Source organism: Telmatherina bonti (assembly GCF_933228915.1).
Source record: "Telmatherina bonti genome assembly, chromosome: 12".
NCBI lineage: Eukaryota > Metazoa > Chordata > Actinopteri > Atheriniformes > Telmatherinidae > Telmatherina > Telmatherina bonti.
In genome coordinates, this window is record NC_136610.1 from 32,071,177 (window position 1) to 32,090,413 (window position 19,237).

General features: G+C 38.7%; 2 protein-coding genes across 2 annotated transcripts in view; one reads left to right on the forward strand and one right to left on the reverse strand.

Annotated features, from left to right (window-relative positions):
- The window catches only part of afap1l1a (actin filament associated protein 1-like 1a), a 34,409-nt gene extending 31,897 nt beyond the window's left edge, over positions 1-2,512 (forward strand). Inside the window, exons 17-19 of the mRNA XM_079249798.1 lie at positions 690-865; positions 1,063-1,188; positions 1,699-2,512. Of these exons, the coding sequence (XP_079105924.1) occupies positions 690-865; positions 1,063-1,188; positions 1,699-1,725 (329 nt within the window). The 3' untranslated portion in view covers positions 1,726-2,512. The remainder of the gene's footprint in view (positions 1-689; positions 866-1,062; positions 1,189-1,698) is intronic.
- A 761-nt stretch (positions 2,513-3,273) lies between these two features.
- On the reverse strand, positions 3,274-9,632 carry gabrp (gamma-aminobutyric acid type A receptor subunit pi; the record flags this gene model as incomplete). The annotated part of the gene is made up of 10 exons (XM_079249852.1): positions 9,618-9,632; positions 8,543-8,624; positions 8,295-8,407; positions 8,110-8,177; positions 7,790-8,007; positions 6,459-6,541; positions 6,127-6,264; positions 5,875-6,027; positions 3,695-3,888; positions 3,274-3,606 (listed from the first exon to the last, which is right to left on the reverse strand). Exons 2-10 carry the CDS (start codon positions 8,593-8,595, stop codon positions 3,274-3,276), a joined length of 1,353 nt encoding a protein of 450 aa, XP_079105978.1. The 5' UTR covers positions 8,596-8,624; positions 9,618-9,632.
- Between the last annotated feature and the right edge of the window lie 9,605 nt (positions 9,633-19,237).

The window sequence follows — 19,237 nt, forward strand, 5'->3', positions numbered from 1 at the left end:
AATTAAATGGTAATATGAAAATGAACAACATGAGCGAGACATGCATCAGTTTCACCCCTTTGCCAATTAAAACAGAGCTGAAGACATAAATTGTGGTTCAAAGTTTCCCAGAGATGAAATGAAGACCTAGAACAAAGAAAAAGAAGAAAGGGAAAATATTATATTGTCACATTTTTGCAGATGCACAATTAATATTTGTCTAGTGTGCATGATATATCATTTTCCATTATCTGATCCTGCTTACTGACCTACATTATTAGGGGGTCGTGTGAGAGCAGAAAATCCACCCACTGGGATAAATAAAAATATTATCATGACAAGCAATAACATTCTTATGAAATGTCTTCTATGTGTAATTGGTTAATTTCCTGTAGCTGCAGATGGTATGCTGTCTTCAGACCCGAAAAGTTCTGCTTACTAAACTTCATACTGAAGAAGAAGTCTCAAAAGAAAGTGGAAATGATGTAAAGACTTTACTGTTGAACACAGAGCATGTTTAGGTGGCTGACCAATGCAATGTGACTTCATGTGCTTGTGAAAGTCTGCAGTAAATAAAAGTATAACTTCCTGCTATAATGGAGCTGAATGAAATGTCATTTTGAAAGCAAACCTTGATTTTTAAGACTCTGTTTGTGTTTTTATTCTTGTATTTCATCATTCTGATTCCTCGTTGTGTGTCTGTGGAGCAGAGAGGAAGAAGTCTTTCTTAAACAAGCGCGTGTCCCAGCTGGAGGATGCCTGTCGGGCTAAAGAAGCAGAGCGGGTGGATTTGGAGCTCCGGCTGACTCGGGTCAAAGAAAACCTTAAAAAGAGCCTGGCAGGTGGAGCTCTGGGGGCACCGGTGGAGTCGAAACCACCTGTTAAGGTATAATGATTGGTTATAGGAAGAGATGGGCATTCATCAATCTAGATATGATTTAAATGAAGAAATTAACACACAAACATGTATACATCATATTGTTGTAAGAATGTAGAAACACTCGTACCTGGAATCAGCAGGAAATAGTTTGACAGATTTGGACTACAGACCAGTAAAGGACTTTTTTTTTTTGTCTTCTTTAGGGGTCCAGTAAAAAGATCCAGAACATCTACAGTGATTCTTTACCTGTGAACTGTGCCTCTGAGATGCGGAAGAGACCTCCATCTCTTTATGCCTCCTCTTCAGGGACAGTCATGCAGAAAGCAAAGGTGATTATGATCTGATTTATGCACACTTACTTCCTGAATGATCCTTCAGCTTGTCTCCATTGAGACATTTTCCTGTCAGCCTCGACAGGCAGTTAATTAAATTACAGCTGCGCGTATCCTTTCATTCCACACTTAGATAAACAGTGTGGGAATAGTGGTGTGCTCGCTCTTGACATGTGGGTGAAATTCTGGACATGTGTGTGTGTTTCTTGACTAATATTTTCTCTGTTATTAAATGGTATTCCAACGTGATACGTGCCATATTTTTTTAATATTAGCTTGTTGTTTTTTCACTCATGTATTAAGCACAAAGCTTAATTATTCTGGCTATTAGTTTGCTTTTCTTTAGTATTTTATCACTGACAGAATAACAACTTGATCTAATTTAGAAAAAAAAAGTTAAACAGCTGAATTAAGGCCAGTAAGAAATGAGATGAAACGGATTCATAAATATAATCTGATTTGCTTAAATCAGTTTCCACATAATCACCTAATATTCTGTTTCTGCAGGAATGGGAGTCAAAGAAAGGAACTTAGGATGGCTTTAATGGAAAGGACACCAGATATCAGGAGGTGGCTTGTTTTTTCCACCTTTTCATCCTGAAAGACTTTTCATTTCGAAGTGCTGAGGATGTTCAAACTTTAAGAAAGAAATCAGCCAGTAGGTGGCGGTACATTCTTACTGAATATTTACCCTGCAGACTCTTTGGGTTCCCCTCTGGATGAAATTATTTTCTGTCTGGAGTGTCAACGTTTCAAATGTAGACAGGAAAAAGGAAGAAAGTAGAAATTATAAAAGAAAAGACAAAAGAAAAGTGTATTGTTTAAAGGGCAAGTGTACAGTTGGTTGTTAATAAAAAGCATAGAATGTTTCGTATGCAGGCGCTGTGTCAGAAAAGAAAACCTGGGTAATGTTATGTGTTGGGGGATGAGATGACAGTTTTTTTTATTTTGCATGTACACAGTGAGCAGGGACTGCTGTTTTATACTTTTATACAGCGTCTCGTTTCTTATTTTCTTCACATGACATGTGGCAGTGTGCAACAGGTAAAGACACAAGAAACTGAATTAATAATGTGTAATTTTTATTTATCTCTTATCTTCATGCAGTAAAGAAGAAAACAAGGTCAAACAGCAGTTTTACAATGCACTTGACATGAGATTACACCATTTGGTGCAAGAATCTGTCTTCTTCCACTTCCTCTGCATTTTCTTTTTCCTATACTGTGTTAGCTACAGTTACTGTAAATACAAGTTTCTCCATCCAGCTCAAAGCAGTTCAACTAACTGGTTCCAAATTTAAAAAAAAAAAAAAAAAAAAAAAAAAAAACATTGACCTCTTTGGCACACAGTCCAGAAGTGTTAATTACTCCTGTTATAGAGTAAGTTACTAACAAAGTGGTGCTATTAAGTGCTAAAAATGAGTACTTTTCAACAGCTTCTCTGCTGAACCTGTGGTTGACTTTTGCACTTTACTTACCTGGATGAGGGACTAATAAATTTGTATTGTACTGTCTAAACTGTCCATCTTGATTCATTTAACATGACACACACACTTAAACTCTTCTCAGTGAACCTGCTGCAACACATCCCAGTCAGTCGGTATTATTTTAATTGCACATAGTAGCAGTGTGATGTGAATATACAGTATTTTCTCATACAAACAATGTATTACAACCAAAGCGAGAGCAAGAGCACATATACAGAGCGGTTTTATGAAGGCATTTTAAATGCAGCACAGTATTTCAAGCAGAAAATTGTTTGGGACGAGTTGACTCATGCCTTATAGGATCTATGGAGGTTTAGTATGCTATAAAAACTTCATCACCGTTCACACATGCTTATATGTTAAGAGCCATCAATTCATACACGATCAATAACGCCCTTTGCTGCAGAGCAGAGTCTACTCATGAATAACCGCACCTCACCGGTTTGAAGCCCTGAAATGTTTTCAGCTGTTTTTTTTTTTTTTGGAAAAGATTATAAACACTTCAGATCCAGGCAGCGTCAACTGATACTGGAGCTCACATGAGTAAATGAAGGAGTTTCATGATGGTCAGAGGAGCTTTCATTGCCTGAAGAAACTCAGAGAAACAGATAATAAAGCCAGTACAGGATGTTGACAAAGAGAAAAGCTGTAGGGAAGACGGTGCGGGCATGGCGGTCGATGTTGTGCGGGTTTTCCACAACAAAGACGGACACCGCCTTGCGAGATGCATCCTTCACTAATGACAAGCCGCAGCCCTGGCTTGCCACCTTCTCCTCCGTTGTGGTATGGTTTTGAATGTCACTGTTCACTGGGTCCTCTGTGGGCTCCTCTGCTGTGGAACCAATCTCCACACACTGGTTCTGCTGGCTGGAGCTGACAATAGGGATTGAGCCATTTCCATTGGACTCGCTGAATTCCCTCAGAAGTTCCTGATGCATACACAGATACAGTAGGTTAATATTGTTTTGATCGTATAACACGGAGGGGTTTCAAGACAAGGGTGTGCATATATCTCACCCGGTGTAAATCCTCTATAGTTTGGTGCTGCATGGTATAAAAATGAGCACAGGCGTACTCCAGCAATGCACCGAAGATGAAAGTGAAACAGATGCCCAGATAAACATCTATGGCCTTTATGAAGCAGTTGGCGTTTGGCAGGGAAGTGCGGGCCCCCATCATCAGAGTGGTCATTGTCAAGACTGTTGTAACTCCTGGGAAACAGATCAGGAATTATATTTTTTTATTTTTTATTTTTTATTTTTTTGGAGTAGAAAAATGTATTTGACAGGTGTAAAGAGAAACTGTGAGTCTTTCCAAATACTTAAAGCACAAACTTTAATTTTCTGTCATCAGGACAGTTGATAACTTTGCGCTCCAAAGTTATCAACTATAAAATGAATAGTACCTGATTATTTTCCTGAAATGAGAATCAGAAAAAATAAAAACATAATATTCAACAAATCTCATTCTGTTTTGAAAATTAATTATTAAAATATTACAGCAAATAAAAATAACATTTTGTTTTAAAGTCTTGTTTAATTATGTAACCAGTTATTGATTCATTAGTGTTATATTGGAATATCATTTCCATGAGGTAACAACAATGTAAACTTATTCATTAGACTCCCACTAGTTCACACTTTTTGTGATAAATTTGCACACAAAAGAGAAAGCATTGTTAAGTTGCTCAAATTCAATTTTTTAATTGATTTAAACGGAATTATTTCAACCTGAATGATACTTTACTTAATCTCTATCAAATTATCACAGTTGGCACCACAGATAATGAAGAATCCTCTGATTGAACACACCTTTCTTGAAAGTTTTGTTCTTTTTTTTTTTTTTCTTTGCAGTATCTGTCTTTGCATAATCAGCTCAGGGAGCTCTCACACTAAAGGTGGTCTTAAGTGAAATTTAGGCTGTAAACTTTTAGAAATTACATTTTCCGGCTTAAGAATCATCATTCCACTAATGAAATTGAGACATTTAAGACATAAAACATAGTGTTTCCCATGTTGTTGTACCAAAAATTGAATCACAACTGTTTAGGGATTTTATGTGATATATTATAAACATTCATCTACATTAAAAATGAATAAGAAATCATACAACTAAACGTAGCTGAAAAGCAGTGTATATTCATGTATCCACTCCTTTTCACATGAAGACATAGATCGTGTAAGTTACCTTGACATGCCACTTAAATAGTGTTGTGTCATCCACCTCTGAACACTGCCACATGATCTCAGTGAATATACAGAATTTATGAAACCAACCAGAAACATCAACACAATGAAGACCAAGGTTCTTTTAAACTATGTTAAGGACAAGATGCTGCTAAAATGCATAGGTTGGATGATTAAAAAGTATTTATGCATACATACTGTCAGTAAATATAGATTAGGAGTAAATGAACAAACAGATATTAATGACAGAATATGATCATACGATAAAATAAAATGGCAAACCTGCCAAGAAAGAGACAAGTTTTACAGACTGGGATGACTGTATTCAGAGAGGAAACAATGAAGCTAAATTAAACTTAAAGATGCTGCCAATTTGAAGCTTCTTCAGGAGTTTTAAAGGCAGCCTGCTTTAGCCTTCGAGTTACTTGAATATGGTAATCAATATTTCCTTTTTTTTACCATGACAACAACCTTTTGTGTGCTTCTTAACCAACACTGTAATATCAGGGGAAATTGAATGTCTGGAAATGACATTTGGAAAGTGCAAACTTCCATTTGACTCATTTGTGACTTGACTAAAAGATGATTATTCACCAGTTAGATTCCATCTGGCCTGAGCTGGAGCCATTTCTGTTTTGAGAAATAAGAAATACCCCAGTGACTACATTTGCCAACCTTCTAGAAACAAAGCCATTTAGAACTGCAGTCAGAACTGCTGCTGAAACATGGCTCTAAACGGTGAGGACTATTTCTACATACATGCCCTTCGGTTTTCTGATAATTAGCACCATTGGAGTTATAGGCATGTTGTGTTGCTCAAATAAATCCCACAGGAATCTATTACAGTTTCAGATGAAAAGAACCACAAAAAAAAGCTGAAGGGGTGAATGCATTTGCAAGACTCTGTAAACTCTGTAACTATTCTGCAATGCAAAAGATGAAACTCATTTTTAAGTGTTAGACAATCAAATTCATGATCAACTTGGAAAAAGTACAGGGTTTTGAACTGACCAATGCAGGTACGAGCAGGTACAGAGGACTGACTGATCCAGAAGGAAACCCAGGAGAGGACCACAAGCAAAATGGAAGGAACATACGTCTCCAAGATGAAGAACAAGACGTTTCTACGCAGAGCAAAATGCAGGACCAGCTTGGGGTAATGTCCTTTAAAACAACACAAAGACACACAGCTTCCTAAATAGAGAGGATAAAAACATTTGTGCTCTACAAAATTCTCTTTTGTCACATGACATTGTACGGTACCTGTTTCATACACGGCCTCTGACACTGATGTGTAGTAGCTCTCCACACTGTACTGAGCCAGCCGCAGCGTGTCCAAACCCTTCACTGAATCATTCCCTCTGGTCCAGTAGAACACCACATCCTGGATATTATAACCCCCTGGCAACATAACACATTTACACTTCAGTTTTACAGAATCCAACCTGCTCAGCATCAACCCCCTCCCCACCCCCACCCCCTTCAGTTTCATACTCACTAAACTGATGGGGCTAAAATTGGTCATTGTGATGATGAGATGAAGATGATGAGTCACTTGATGAAGGGTTGATGGGGGGAACATGGGAAGTACTCACAGCTCTCCAGCTGCAGGGTGCACACCTGTTTGTCCATAGGGTATTTGGTCAAGTCCATGTTGCAGGCGATTGTTGCAGTGATGCTGTTGGGTCCAAAAGCAAAACAAAAACATTTTCTTTTTTATGTAAAATGCAGCTGATTATTAGTGAGGACAAAGAACCATCTTCCCTGAGCAACTCTGAAGAGAGCAAAGACTTATTTTGGACTTGACACTGTGACATGTTGATATTTGACATACTTTTTTATGTTTAAGTCTCAAATCAGGTCAGGTTCCTGACTCATAAAAACTGGGTTGCCACAATCACAGACATGAATCACCATCTCTTGTTTTAGTTTAGTCAGAAGAAAGGTCACTGCTGTCACCTTGGAAAAATCCGCCTTTTTTGCTCTCAGTTAAATTGCCAATAAAGCTACAAGTTGTTTGCTTTACATGAAAGACCAGGCTAACAACTGAGCCTTTACGCGCCAAACTGGAGTTGGTTTTCCACCATGACATGTATTTAACACAGACCGACTCAGTCTGGAGTCCCGCCCCTTCATGGAGATTCACATCGATCTTAAATAAACTAACCATTCTGATTGGTTGATGGAATGCATGTCGTCTCACCCGGAAAATACAAATATGGGTAAAGAGGTGGAGCTGAGCAAACTCAGAGCTTTCTCTAGATAAGAGCTAACTGAGTTAGCCCGGATATAACAGGAGCTAACCAGCTACCTGAGGTAAGCTGGCTAAAGCTAAGTCACGTTGTTAAGTGGCTAAAAACCGCGGTTGTTCTGTGGTCTTCTTACTTGAAGCGGGAGATCAGGTACCTGTCAATCAAAAGGACACGCCCCAAAATATGCTGAATTAAATTACTTTTAAATGGGCGAGTTAGAAAAAAATTCACTCCCCCCACAGTTGTGATGAAGGTAAACCTGACTTATTAAACTGAAAACAGATTTTTGAACCAGGCTGTAAACATGTTTATTTCTGCTGTGAAGTTGGTCTTTTTAACATTGGAGTCTATGGGGATTTGCTCTGTTTTGCAGCCCCTAGCGGATGAAGGTGTAACTGCAGTTTTATGCACTTCGCATAGGCTTCACTTTTACCCACCAGAGATTGCCTAGAAATCCATTCATGCAAGTGAGTCCCCAGACTCTGCGCTGGTAAAGCGAGAGAATCTTGCTTGCAAGGCTAATATGTTGTACAAGGTGTACAGAAATCCAAATAACCCTAGAAATAACCATGAAGTTATATAACAAGATAATGATACGTGAATGATATTTCTTTTCCTTTAGCAGAACCATAAGTCACTTCACGCAAATCATGAAAACATGAAAATAGATCTACCGAAGAGCATACAGAACCGTCCCATTGCTGAAGATGCGAATGAGGCGGTTTTCCACTGTGACATCATGCAGGAAGGAACGCTTGGAGTCTGGAATAAAGGTGTCAGGAATCCAGAGCAGCGACACCAGGCGTCCATCCACGCTCACACTCTCATTTCCAGGGAACACCAGCCTGGAATCCCTCCAGCGTTGACGGAGGAAGATAGTTGCAGTGTAGTCCTGAAAAGAGTGAAGATGGAGTTTTTTTTTAAAATAAAAATACTCAATCAATTCCTCTCCTGTTCCCCACCTGAGACAATAATAGAAGGGAGAGTGATTTACCATGTTGATTTCAGAGATAGCATCAATGCTGGCAATGTCAAGACTCATTCCAATTTCCACAGGACCTTCTGTGTTACACGGATGCACAAAAAAAGTATGAAATATGTAATCTTTTAATAAGATCTGAGTGCTATGAAAATGATAATTAATAAAATGTTAAACATGATTTTCAAGTTACTAAATACCATTGAAATTAGGCCTGAGGTAACGGTTGTATCCTTTCATTAGCCTTTGAATCGTTGGCTGAAGCTGAGAGTCATTCCATTCACCCCAGTGGTTGCTAGGGAACATACCTCCACTGATAAAAGTGGAAAGATGGAAACAAGAACAAGACATAGAAACTGACCATGAATAAAAACGGAGCAACACACTGCAATTAAAATGATTGATGATATTTTTAAAAACTTGCTTTTTTCACCCTGTGATCACTCACCTGTACGTGACAGTCAAGCAGAAGATGAGAAGCTCACGTAGCTGGACAGACATTGTGGATCAGCTGGGAGAGGTCAGCGGCACTGCTCAGACAAATGAAAAAGGCCCATATTTTCTCTTCAAGTCTTTCCTTCACCATGGGATGGCAGCACCTCACTGGATGTGATTACAAACCTCTGGGGAAATTTGCAGCACAACAGCCAATCTCCTACCTTGATCTCAAATAAATACGACAGAGCTTCCTCTCTGCATGGATTCTTGAGAAATGTACTGGAATCTTGCATTGATCCCTTTCAGCTGCCATTAATGTATCCGTAACTGCTATCTTTTTTTTTGTCATGCTTCCTTTTGCACATAAAAACATCAGACTATATACCCACCTACACATTTACATGCTTTGAATGTGTGTGTGTGTGATGGTAACATGAAGAAAGCCATGTCTGCTGATTTATGTGGTCACCACCTCATGGTTTATTCACAGAAGCTCCCTAACCAACAACTAATCATGTTGCTTGTAGTCTACTTGTTTCTCGCCACCTCTTGCCTCCCTTGCCCTCCCCCTCTCCTCTTCTCTCCAAGACTAATCTCATTGCTACTAATAGACTTCGAGGCTCTCGTGTCTTACTTTCACTCAATTTATGCAAATCTGCCATGCACCTGTTTATGTTTCAGCTGTACTCCCGGAGAAAAACATGATGTTGACAAGTTGCAGCTTGTAAAGCAGCAAAATGGAAATGATTTCACTCTTAATGACCGACTTGAAAGATGGAGAGTAAAAGATTCTGCACATGACAGCTATTGATTTAAGCACTCTTATTCATTTTTTGTTATTCTGATCCTTTTTTTTCAGCTTCTACGCAGCTTCACTGTTGTTTCTGTTTGTTTTCTTTGAGCAATTTTCCCTTTTACTCATCTCTCATCTTTTGTCTGTTTCCCTTGAGCCACGTTAAGTAGAAGACTTCCTACACAGCTGCATGTTCATGCACATCCAAATAAACACAGACCTTAACATTTCATCTTCTTGAGCCGAAATGTTTCTGCACATGTCCCATTTATCATTCTGAAGTTTCTCTTACCTGCTTTGGTTCCACCACACTTATCTTCTGTGGGCACCCCCCTCCCCAACCCACCCCCCCAACCCCACTCGTCCTGTTGTGCAGCTCTGTCCTTTGTTTCTTCCTCCGCCTGCTTTCCTCTAAAATCCCACGTGCTGCCAGTGGCTGAGATCAGTCCTCCTTCTCAGTTTTTCTTTTTTTTCTCTGATTAAATCCCTCTGCTTCTCCCCATAACCAGTAATCCACACAGTTGCTTCTAATATAGGATCCTGTTGTGTGAGAAGCGGCTGGTTGTTTTACTGTTTGTGCGACTCCCACCGACTCCGCACAGCAGTATTCATCTCCCCACAGAGCCTGTGTGCAGCCCACCCTCCTTCTCCTCTATCCCTCTCTCAGTTTACGACACACAGCATCACATCTGAGCCGGATCTGTCTCACTGCCCCCTACCTCCACACACATACTGACAAAATCAATTGTTTACCTATGTTTGACCCAAACCTAAACCAAATCCTTAAAACAAATGGTCCAAGCACTCTAACTGGTCTTCATGCCTCTGTAAAATAACCAAACAAAGCCAACACACATTCATACATTCACACAAAACCTAGTTTTAGCTCCTTAAATCACTGTTTTTCCCTAGAACACTTCATCCTTCTGGCACCTAATCTCTATACACCTCCTTCCCTGCCAATTTCACCCAACACTGACCCACCTTCTAGACTCCCAAGCTCTTTTCTGTCTGATTCCCTCACCCTCACCATCCTCACCTCCGATGCATGTTCCCTTGCATCAGCATCACCGTCTGAATTAGTGTCCTTTCGGTTTTGTCTCAACTCCCAAAAAGTGAGCAGGTGGCTCATTTTCAATCACTTTTCTTCCGTGAAGATGTCTGTCATTTGCCACTGCAGTGTATGAATTGCACATTTAACACTAGTGGTACCAATAGTTCTGAGTGTACATTTATGTACACTCAGTGTACATCGGCTGCTGAATTAGCCGATGGTCATTGCAGGAGGTATTTGTAAAGGGGAAAATGGTGACTTATCCACACACTGCAGTAGTCTGTGTGAAACGAACATTTATCTCCAGTTCTGCTGACATTATGTCATTAATCTTTATGAGCTTCTTGCTCTCCTATGACTCCACAGCTCAGCTTCAGCTGTAATCACATAGCCCGTCCTTCGAGAACCCACCGGTGGAGCTCCAGCATGTGTAAGGAAGCCTCAATGGTATTCTCCCTCACACTGCTTGATGATATCTCACTGCAGGTGTTTGTACACTCTCCTACTCAGTATTCGCTTTTGCTATTAAAGCTACCAACAAGTCAATATGTCGTACTCCCCAGGTTATTTAGTCCGCTCTTAATGTAATAGAGTTACAAAGCTGTCTCTCACTTAATTTACTTCTCCGGCGTATGTATGACTGGCATAATCATTTTTCTCCTTAATAATGATGTTTTGGAGCTCTGCGAATGAAGCATAATCTGATTTGCATTCACGTCGAGAATCGTGTGAATCGGAGTGCATACAGTTACTGACAGTGAACGTGACAGATGGAGACGTTTGCGAAGCACCTGGGGGCGAGACATAAATGTTTTACATGTGAATTAAAGGTCTGATGAATAATCACAGCCTGTGCAGACAACTACATGTTAGTCAGCATCCAGCTGGCTTGGTTATCATAAGTGTGAACATTAATTTGTCTTTTATATTGTGAGTGCATATTTTATTTGTTTTGCTTACTTTTTTTGTTAATTCTTTAAACTTTATTGTCCTGCAGAACGATGGTCTGACCTGTTGTGAAGATCAAATTTGCTTAGTCAATTGTAGCTTTATAAAAGACATAAGAGTCACATGATTGTTGAACATTGATCTTTATTTTTGACATTTTTACGTTTAATGCTGGACCTGAAAATAAAAACTGAGAGGAAAAGACAGGAGAGAGAAAAGCAAAAGGAGACACATTTCCAAAAGCAGGCAATAGCTGTCCAACCAAAACAGAAAAACTAACTTTAAGACCTGCAGAAAAAAACTTAATGACCTCTGTAAGAAAACAAAGAAGGCAATCATCAGGAGCACCTATAGGAATTCAAATGAATAGTAATGAAACAAACAATCCCAGCAACAACACAGTGAAAATATGAGTATAGGTGTTGAACCTACAACAACACAGTGGCTGTACAGGCATGTGCATTTCAGTGTGTGATTGCAGATTAAAAAGAATGGGATGTGTTTAGTGATGAGTGTGTCATGCAGATATGTGCTGCCCTAATCCTGAAGATCCGAAGCTGACAAAGAGGGATCTTGTGTAAAATGGGGAATGGGGAATGCCCTTCCCCAGCAACCACTGGGGTGAATGGAATGACTCTCAGCTTCAGCCAACAATTCAAAAGTCAAGCCAATGAGAAGCCACTTTAGAGGATAAAACCCAACAGAAATGAGAATGTACTCACCCAGTGCATGGCAGCTAAAGGCCCTAACCAGAGTCTTTAAAGATGGCCCAATGGGCCTGGTCACCTAAGAGCCTGACAACTGACCATGGTCTTGTTGAAAGCCCCACCCAACAACTTCCCTCCGAATCAAAATAAATCTCCAGTTTCTGTTTGTTTATTGTGTTTTAGTGTAGATTGTAGAAATTTAGAATTTCTGCTGACATTTGGGACCTGAGGCAGTGTTTCGTTCTTTGTATTCATATGCTGGAATGACAATAAACTTGAACTGAAGTGAACTGTTGGTTTGATTTTCTTATTTTTTCAGTTGAATGTAATCACTGGTTGTGATGGGACAAACTTCGGCTCCTGAAATATCCCTCACCAAGAAATTGCTAGTCATAACATGTTGATGTCAGCGTGCTATCTGAGTGATTATCAAATACAGTGGGGGTCGAACACATCTGTTATTAATTAAATGGATCTCCAAGACCCTGTTAGCATTCTGCACAAACCTGTTAATAATTAAATGTGTGTGTGCTGATGCAGGGATCCAATAATAGAATTGTGGTCCTTCAGAATCCATGTAAATCCCTGCTTTGCATGGAGCGCTGCTTTAGTATTTCACAAATCCAATGTCCTCACTTAAACTCCAGACTTCTGACATCTTCTGCAAAACTTCACTGCTTTTAGCCACTCCTGGCTGAAGTTTTCAGTAGCAGCCTTCCTGTTTCAGGTAAAGGGACCTCTCCCATTAAAAGACCTACAATACATGGCTGAAGGTTTGGTTTCTTTCCTCGGCTTTTAACCACATTTAACATTTGAGGTATTTTATGTTGCCTTAATCTTTTTTTAACTCGTGTTAGTAGGTATTGTTTTGTTCCCTTCTATTTACTGTTTGCAGCTGAGATGAGAGGCACAGACAGCTGCAGATATTAAATCATTTATATTTTATGATTCATTTTCAGCCAAGTTATTTTAACCCCTAAATGCCTGCTACACCTTTGAGTAGGGCATTTTCTTAAGTCAATGTGAGATTGCTATGCAATGTAAAGTACATTACAAATCAAAGATACTCATCTTTTTCTTCTTCTTATTATTATTATCATTATCATCTGTACCACTTGGTTTGTGTATATAATGTCAAACACAAGTGTTTTATGCCTTCACAATTTCAAGTTTTAACCATTACACAATTTTGCTACCTCAAAAATTTATTTATTCATTTATTTTTTACAAAAAAAAATTGGAAAAGAGAAATACATTTTGCTTCTTTGCTTGTTAGTGTTTATAACAACTAACAATTTAGAAGAAATGCTTAAAACAAATATAAATGTTGTTCCTTTGCCAGACAGATACACCCCAGTTCTCATCCTGCTTTGTGTTGGATATATTTTGTTTATGTGTGTGTGGTTTTTGTCAGTTCCTGTTAGCCAAAAGCCTTTCATTTTTAGCCTCCCTCATTAAGAGCAATGTCTCATTAACAGCACCGTTCTGTTAACTACAATGCTTAATTTTTCATGTTAAGTGAAGTCCACTAATTTTTCTGACAGTGCCCTGCTGCCACGGCAACCGTCCTTGAGTCATTTGCCTTTTTGACTTCACTGCTTCACCTAAATCTTAAATTATCTTTACATTCACATTTCTTCCTTTTCCATCCATTCATCTATGCCCCCCATCATTCCCTCACCTGTCAAGAACAAAACTGCAATTTAACTTTGTTCCCATTAATCTCCCCATTGCTTAATCTTCAACCAAACATTCTCTCTCTCTCTCTCTGTCAGTGTGAACAGATGTTTTGATGATACCATGTTCCAGATAAAGTTCAGCCTGTGCGTTGGCCCGTGAAAAGCTGTCATGTAACAAATGGAAATGTCACAGGACTGCCAGTGAGAGGGGCAGGGAAAAATCTTCCCTAAATGACTGTGACGGCTGCCATGTCCAGGAGGGACATGTATGAATTAATGTGGCCCAGGCATGTTTCTCCCCTGACCCAGCTGTTGCCCCCGCCCCCACCAAGTCAACCCCCCAATGACTGTTGCATTGGTGGGTTGGATTTCTGTTGTCTCTCCTCATATATGAACACAAATTAGTAATTTAAATGTGTTCTTTTTCTTAAAGGTCTGCACTCTTGACTCGTTTTCTTAGTTGAACTTAAAAACAACCTGATTCTATGTTTGTGCATTAACTATTTACTCTGCTTCTGTCATCACACCTATTTTTTTCAAGGTGCTTCAGGCTTGTTTCACTATTTGTGAATGCATTAGTTATCTTTAAATCTAAGGTCTTGTCAAAACTATCATAAATTATCACAGAAATGTTGTTGTCACGACCTCTATTTCTAGAGGACTCCGTCCTGCTTTTTCTTTCAGGCATGCATTCATTTTTGTAAATTATAATGCTATGAAAACAATGATCAGTGCATGGAATAACACTCTGAAACACAGTTACTGCAGCTTCACTGCATCAGTAAAATATCTTACTAAAATGAAAAACCTTTTATGTTAATTATCATCAATCTTCTCCGTTTGGATGATTTTCTTGTTAAATTTCTACAATGTATGAACTTCAATTATATAAATTTTGGAGATTTTTAGATTAATATTTTATTTTTTTGTTTTTTTTGTTTGTTTGTTTTTTAAGATTTCTCATATAAATCAGTTAAAATAGCTGCAACACTAATTCCAAAAACATTAGAATTTGTGTGAAATGAAATGCAAAGTTAAAACTGAAACATTTTATCATTTCTTGGAAAACACAGCTGCATGTTGGTGTGGTGGTTGGCTCAACTGCCTCTCTGGAAAAAGGTCACTGGTTCAAGTCATGGCCAAGCCATGGGTGGGGGTTGACCTGGAGCCTTTCAGTGTGGAATTTGCATGTTGTGTCCAGGTACTCTGTCTTCCTCCCACATACATGTTAAGTTTAATTGGTCACTCTGAATTCTGTCTGGGTGTACCCTACCTCTCCCCTACTAATTGCCCCTAATCTCCCCTACTACTAGCTCCAGCTTCCCTGTGACTCTAAACTGGAATAAGTGGTGCATTTTTAATGTGATGGCAGCAACACATAAAAATTCTCATGGTTCATTGATTTTTTTTTTTTTAATAAATGGTGGGATCTCCTAAGCTGTAACAATTTTACCTTAAACACTTTTCTAATATTGATCCACATTATTTAGACATTTGTCACAGACTGGTGAGGCATATTTTTATCTGAGAGGCTCTGTCTCCCTGCAATGCTACTGTCACACACAGTCATAACTAACCTGTTGGCAATTAACCTAACTAGATGTCAGATGCTTCTCTTGTTATTTTTGTCTTAATGCAAACAAGTAGACATAAAAAGCCAATGCAGACCAGAGTTGAGATAATAAATATTCAATGCAGGGTATCTTTAATAGAGCAGAAGGTGAATTCTCTTCAGGGGCTCTGCCAGGGAGGAGAGATAGGGGTAGCAGGCAGATGTTCAGGGGCAGGTACTGGCAGGTGGAGAGATAGGCATCTGAACAGGCATGTGATTCCACAGCAGAAAAACTCCAGAAAAGCATTAGCTCTGTGAAAGCAATATTCAAGCAAGTGGGAAATAACAAGGGGAGATCTTGTTACTGAGCCGTTTGAACAGACTCTAAGTGATCTTGATGGCCAAACGTTCCCCATAGCAGCAGAGGACTTGTTGGAACTGCTGCATCCTCCTGCCAGATAACCCTGGTTCATGCAGGGCATGTGGAGAAAGTGAAGCTGGGGAAGTAGAGGCACCACCATCAGAGCAGAACCCAGCAGGGCCACCTGTCCAGTGCTTCAGCTGCAGCTGAAACCAAATAAGGTTGAAACAGGAAAGCTTTCAGCCAACCAGCAACCCCAACACATTTTTTGATTTGTGCTATAATTTTCCCGACCCTTTCTTGCCCCTATCCCATTATTTTATTTTATTTATTTATTTTTTTTTTTCAATGCCATCACGTTTAAAATGAGCTAATATTTTCTATGAAAAATGTTTCACTTCTAACATCTGATATGTTTTTATGTCCTATAGGGAGCTGCGTGTTATGAGAGCTGCAAATCATTGCAATCTGTTTTCATTGACATTTTACACAGAACAACGTCTTTGGACTCTGGGTTGTACAATCCAGACATTTACTTACATTTACCTACTATCCAAATATTTGAGATAATTGATAATTATTTTAAAAGTACTGAACATTAACATTTCATTGGGTCTCTGGGATTTGCAAAGCATCAGAGAGAAGGAAAAATAACTAACTGCTTCCTTCCTTGGTGTTAGCATCTTCTTTTTCTCCAGACAGGTGTTTATCTAAGCCTCAAAACCTTGTTTGCCTCATACTGGGAGGCAAATGCAATGTGAAACACTGACTGTTGAAGATTGTTGTCTTGAGCAAATGCAAACCGAAAGGTATTTAGAAATACAGCTGGTACAGCAGAGAAAATTTACATGATTTTATTAGACTGTTCTCCATTTCCAGGTAACAAGTTATTACCTCTCTGCCTTCGGCAAACTGGCATTGATCCTCCTCTGCTCACTACTAAGCTGTTCTAACAGGCAAAAAAATGTGTTGATACGACAGTTGTAAGGATTTCCCACTGAATTACACCAAATTCAGCGAGTGCACACTCAGGAGAGGAAAAACAAAGACTTTCACTCTCCTGCCCTGCCCATAGTCAGCTAGGTGTAGTTATTAGTGCTGTCAGCAGCAGAGAAGCCTAGAAGTTCATTTTTTATGGGCAGGACAGAACCACCAGGATGAAAAGTCTTTCCATCATATCAGAAATTCAATGTCTGTGTTCCTTTTGCAAAGCTGTGGGACATCACTTTTTTCCATCACTGGTCCCAAACCTGGGATTCTGAATCCCTTCAGGGCCAGTCAGGGTTTAAAACATGTCATTCATTATTCCACTTTCTCTAAACATTCATGTCTTTGAATACATACTGTTCCCACTGCGGGTCAGACAGACTTCATCACTGTCCAGTTTTAAATCCCTTCTTAAGACTCACCTATTTTCGCTGGCATTTGAGCCAGATTGAGTTGCTTTTATTGGTTTTATTGTTTATTGTTTTTATTTGTTTCATTGTTTTATATTTTATGGTTTTAGATTTTATTGTTTTCTGTTTTATTCTTTTATATTTTAATATGTCAGTTATGTTCTGTTTAGTACTTTGTTCAGCAGTAGCAGTCAGAAAGTGCCTTATAAATAAAGTTGGCTTGGCTTGGAATACAGCAGTAACAGACTTTGTTTACTTGAGGGGGGGGGGGGGGGGTAGTGTGTAATGAAGCAGACTCGTTTCTGTGAACAGATCTAAGAAATGAAGCACTTAAGCAGGAGAACTTCCTGAATGGAGAGTTTTGCTTCTGGAAATATACCTTTATCGCTCATAGTGGGGATTTAGGTCAGCACCAGCACATTGGTTTCCACTTGTCTTCATTGTGCCTCAATTTTTCTGTCCTCTTGATATTATTGAACGTTTTGTGCTTGAAAACGAAAATTTTCCGCTTCATTTGCTCCAACACTAAAGTATATTCATGAGGTTCCTCCGAAAAGTATTTGTTGGAGCCTTTTTAGGTGTCACCATCACGTTTCTTAACAGGTGCTGCAGCCAGGTCGACATCTAGAGACAGAGAGCAAAATCTGGTTTGCAACAAATTGCCCAAAGTTTAGAATGGCAATCTTCACTTTTCCTTCTCTTTTAACAACCTCTCACTGCTCTCTATCTTTCCAAGAACCACATCTTTTTTGGCCAGTCAAGTGAAACAGTTTTCTCTCTTCTTTCTTGCTCTGGGTGCTCCAAGCCGTTATTGAGTAACCGAAGTGTGAATTCATCAACAAACTTGGCAGATCTCAGGGGATTTCTTGTTGATTCGTGCCATCTAATCAGCCATAGACCTCGCAACATCCTGCAGAACATGATAAGAGTTATCAGGGATGTTAAATGCTTTCAGTTTGTACAGCTAATTATATACCACTATGATAATGTTTTGTTTTTTTTTTGTCATTGTAGCAGAAGTGATTTTATTTTCTCTTATTACACATGCAGTGAGGATTTGGAATATTTGGATTATTTTCTTTCATTCTAACCAATTGTGCAATTTCTCATGGCACTCATTAAATGAGTCTGCAGACACTCCATGTCTGTTTCTAGAATCAACCCTTGTCCCCTGAGAAAATCCCATCCCTTTTGCCATTCTACTTGAAATTCAGATGAGTGGAATGTCAGGATTGGTTATCATCTGGATTCAAGCATTCTGATCAATTCCACAGGAGCGAGGTGAGCTGTGTAGGGAATTTATTCCCAAGTCACCTTCATCCCGACAGCTCTGATGCACCAGTCAAAATGAATTCTGCCTCAGTATACCAGTATTCTGTTTTTCAGGGGTAGCCTTTGTTTTATGGAATTTCTTTATTTTCTTTTTTTTTATCCTTATATTTTAAAGTCTTCCATATTTCAAAATGAAGAAATTAGTAATAAAAGTCAAATACCTTGGGATTGTATTAGATCCTCAACTGTAATTTCATTTTCATATAAAGAAGACTTTAAATTTGTTTTCTAAAAATCTGAACTGCTTCAAATTAATCACAAGTTATACAGTTAACCAGTCCTACTCTATATGGATGGTATGATCTTTTTCCAGACTTTATATTGCCTAACATTCTGGGCTCAGGCAGCCTTGTACTGAATAAAACACACAAAAAAAAAAACACAAACCAATCAAAGTTATGAATTAAAACCCTAATTAGTGTCACTACCATGCTAAAAAATAAACAAATAAACACTGAAAGGTGAATAAATCTGTTTTTTATTCAAATTTTCAAATGTGTTATAGTAGCAGAGCCACTTTGTGGATTTATCTAAACAGAAAATGGCAGCAGAGTTTCTGGAAATGTAGTCAGTGATGACTGTAATATTTACTAATGCAGAACAACATTTACACAGACAGATTATCCCATGAAAGGTGGTCATATCTGCAACACAATGCAAAAGGAAACAAAAGGGATAATGATTTTAAAATATTTCCAAGAAATATGAAGATCTATGAACAAAACAAGAATATGAAGTGAAGGTTGTGCTGTTTATATGGACAAGTTTGTTTTCCTTATTTCTACTTAAACTTTTATGGGTTTTTCCCATCTATGTAACCAAAATTGTTTATATGAAATATGTCGACTTTGACCTTTTTTTTTTTTTTTTTTACGGTCTATG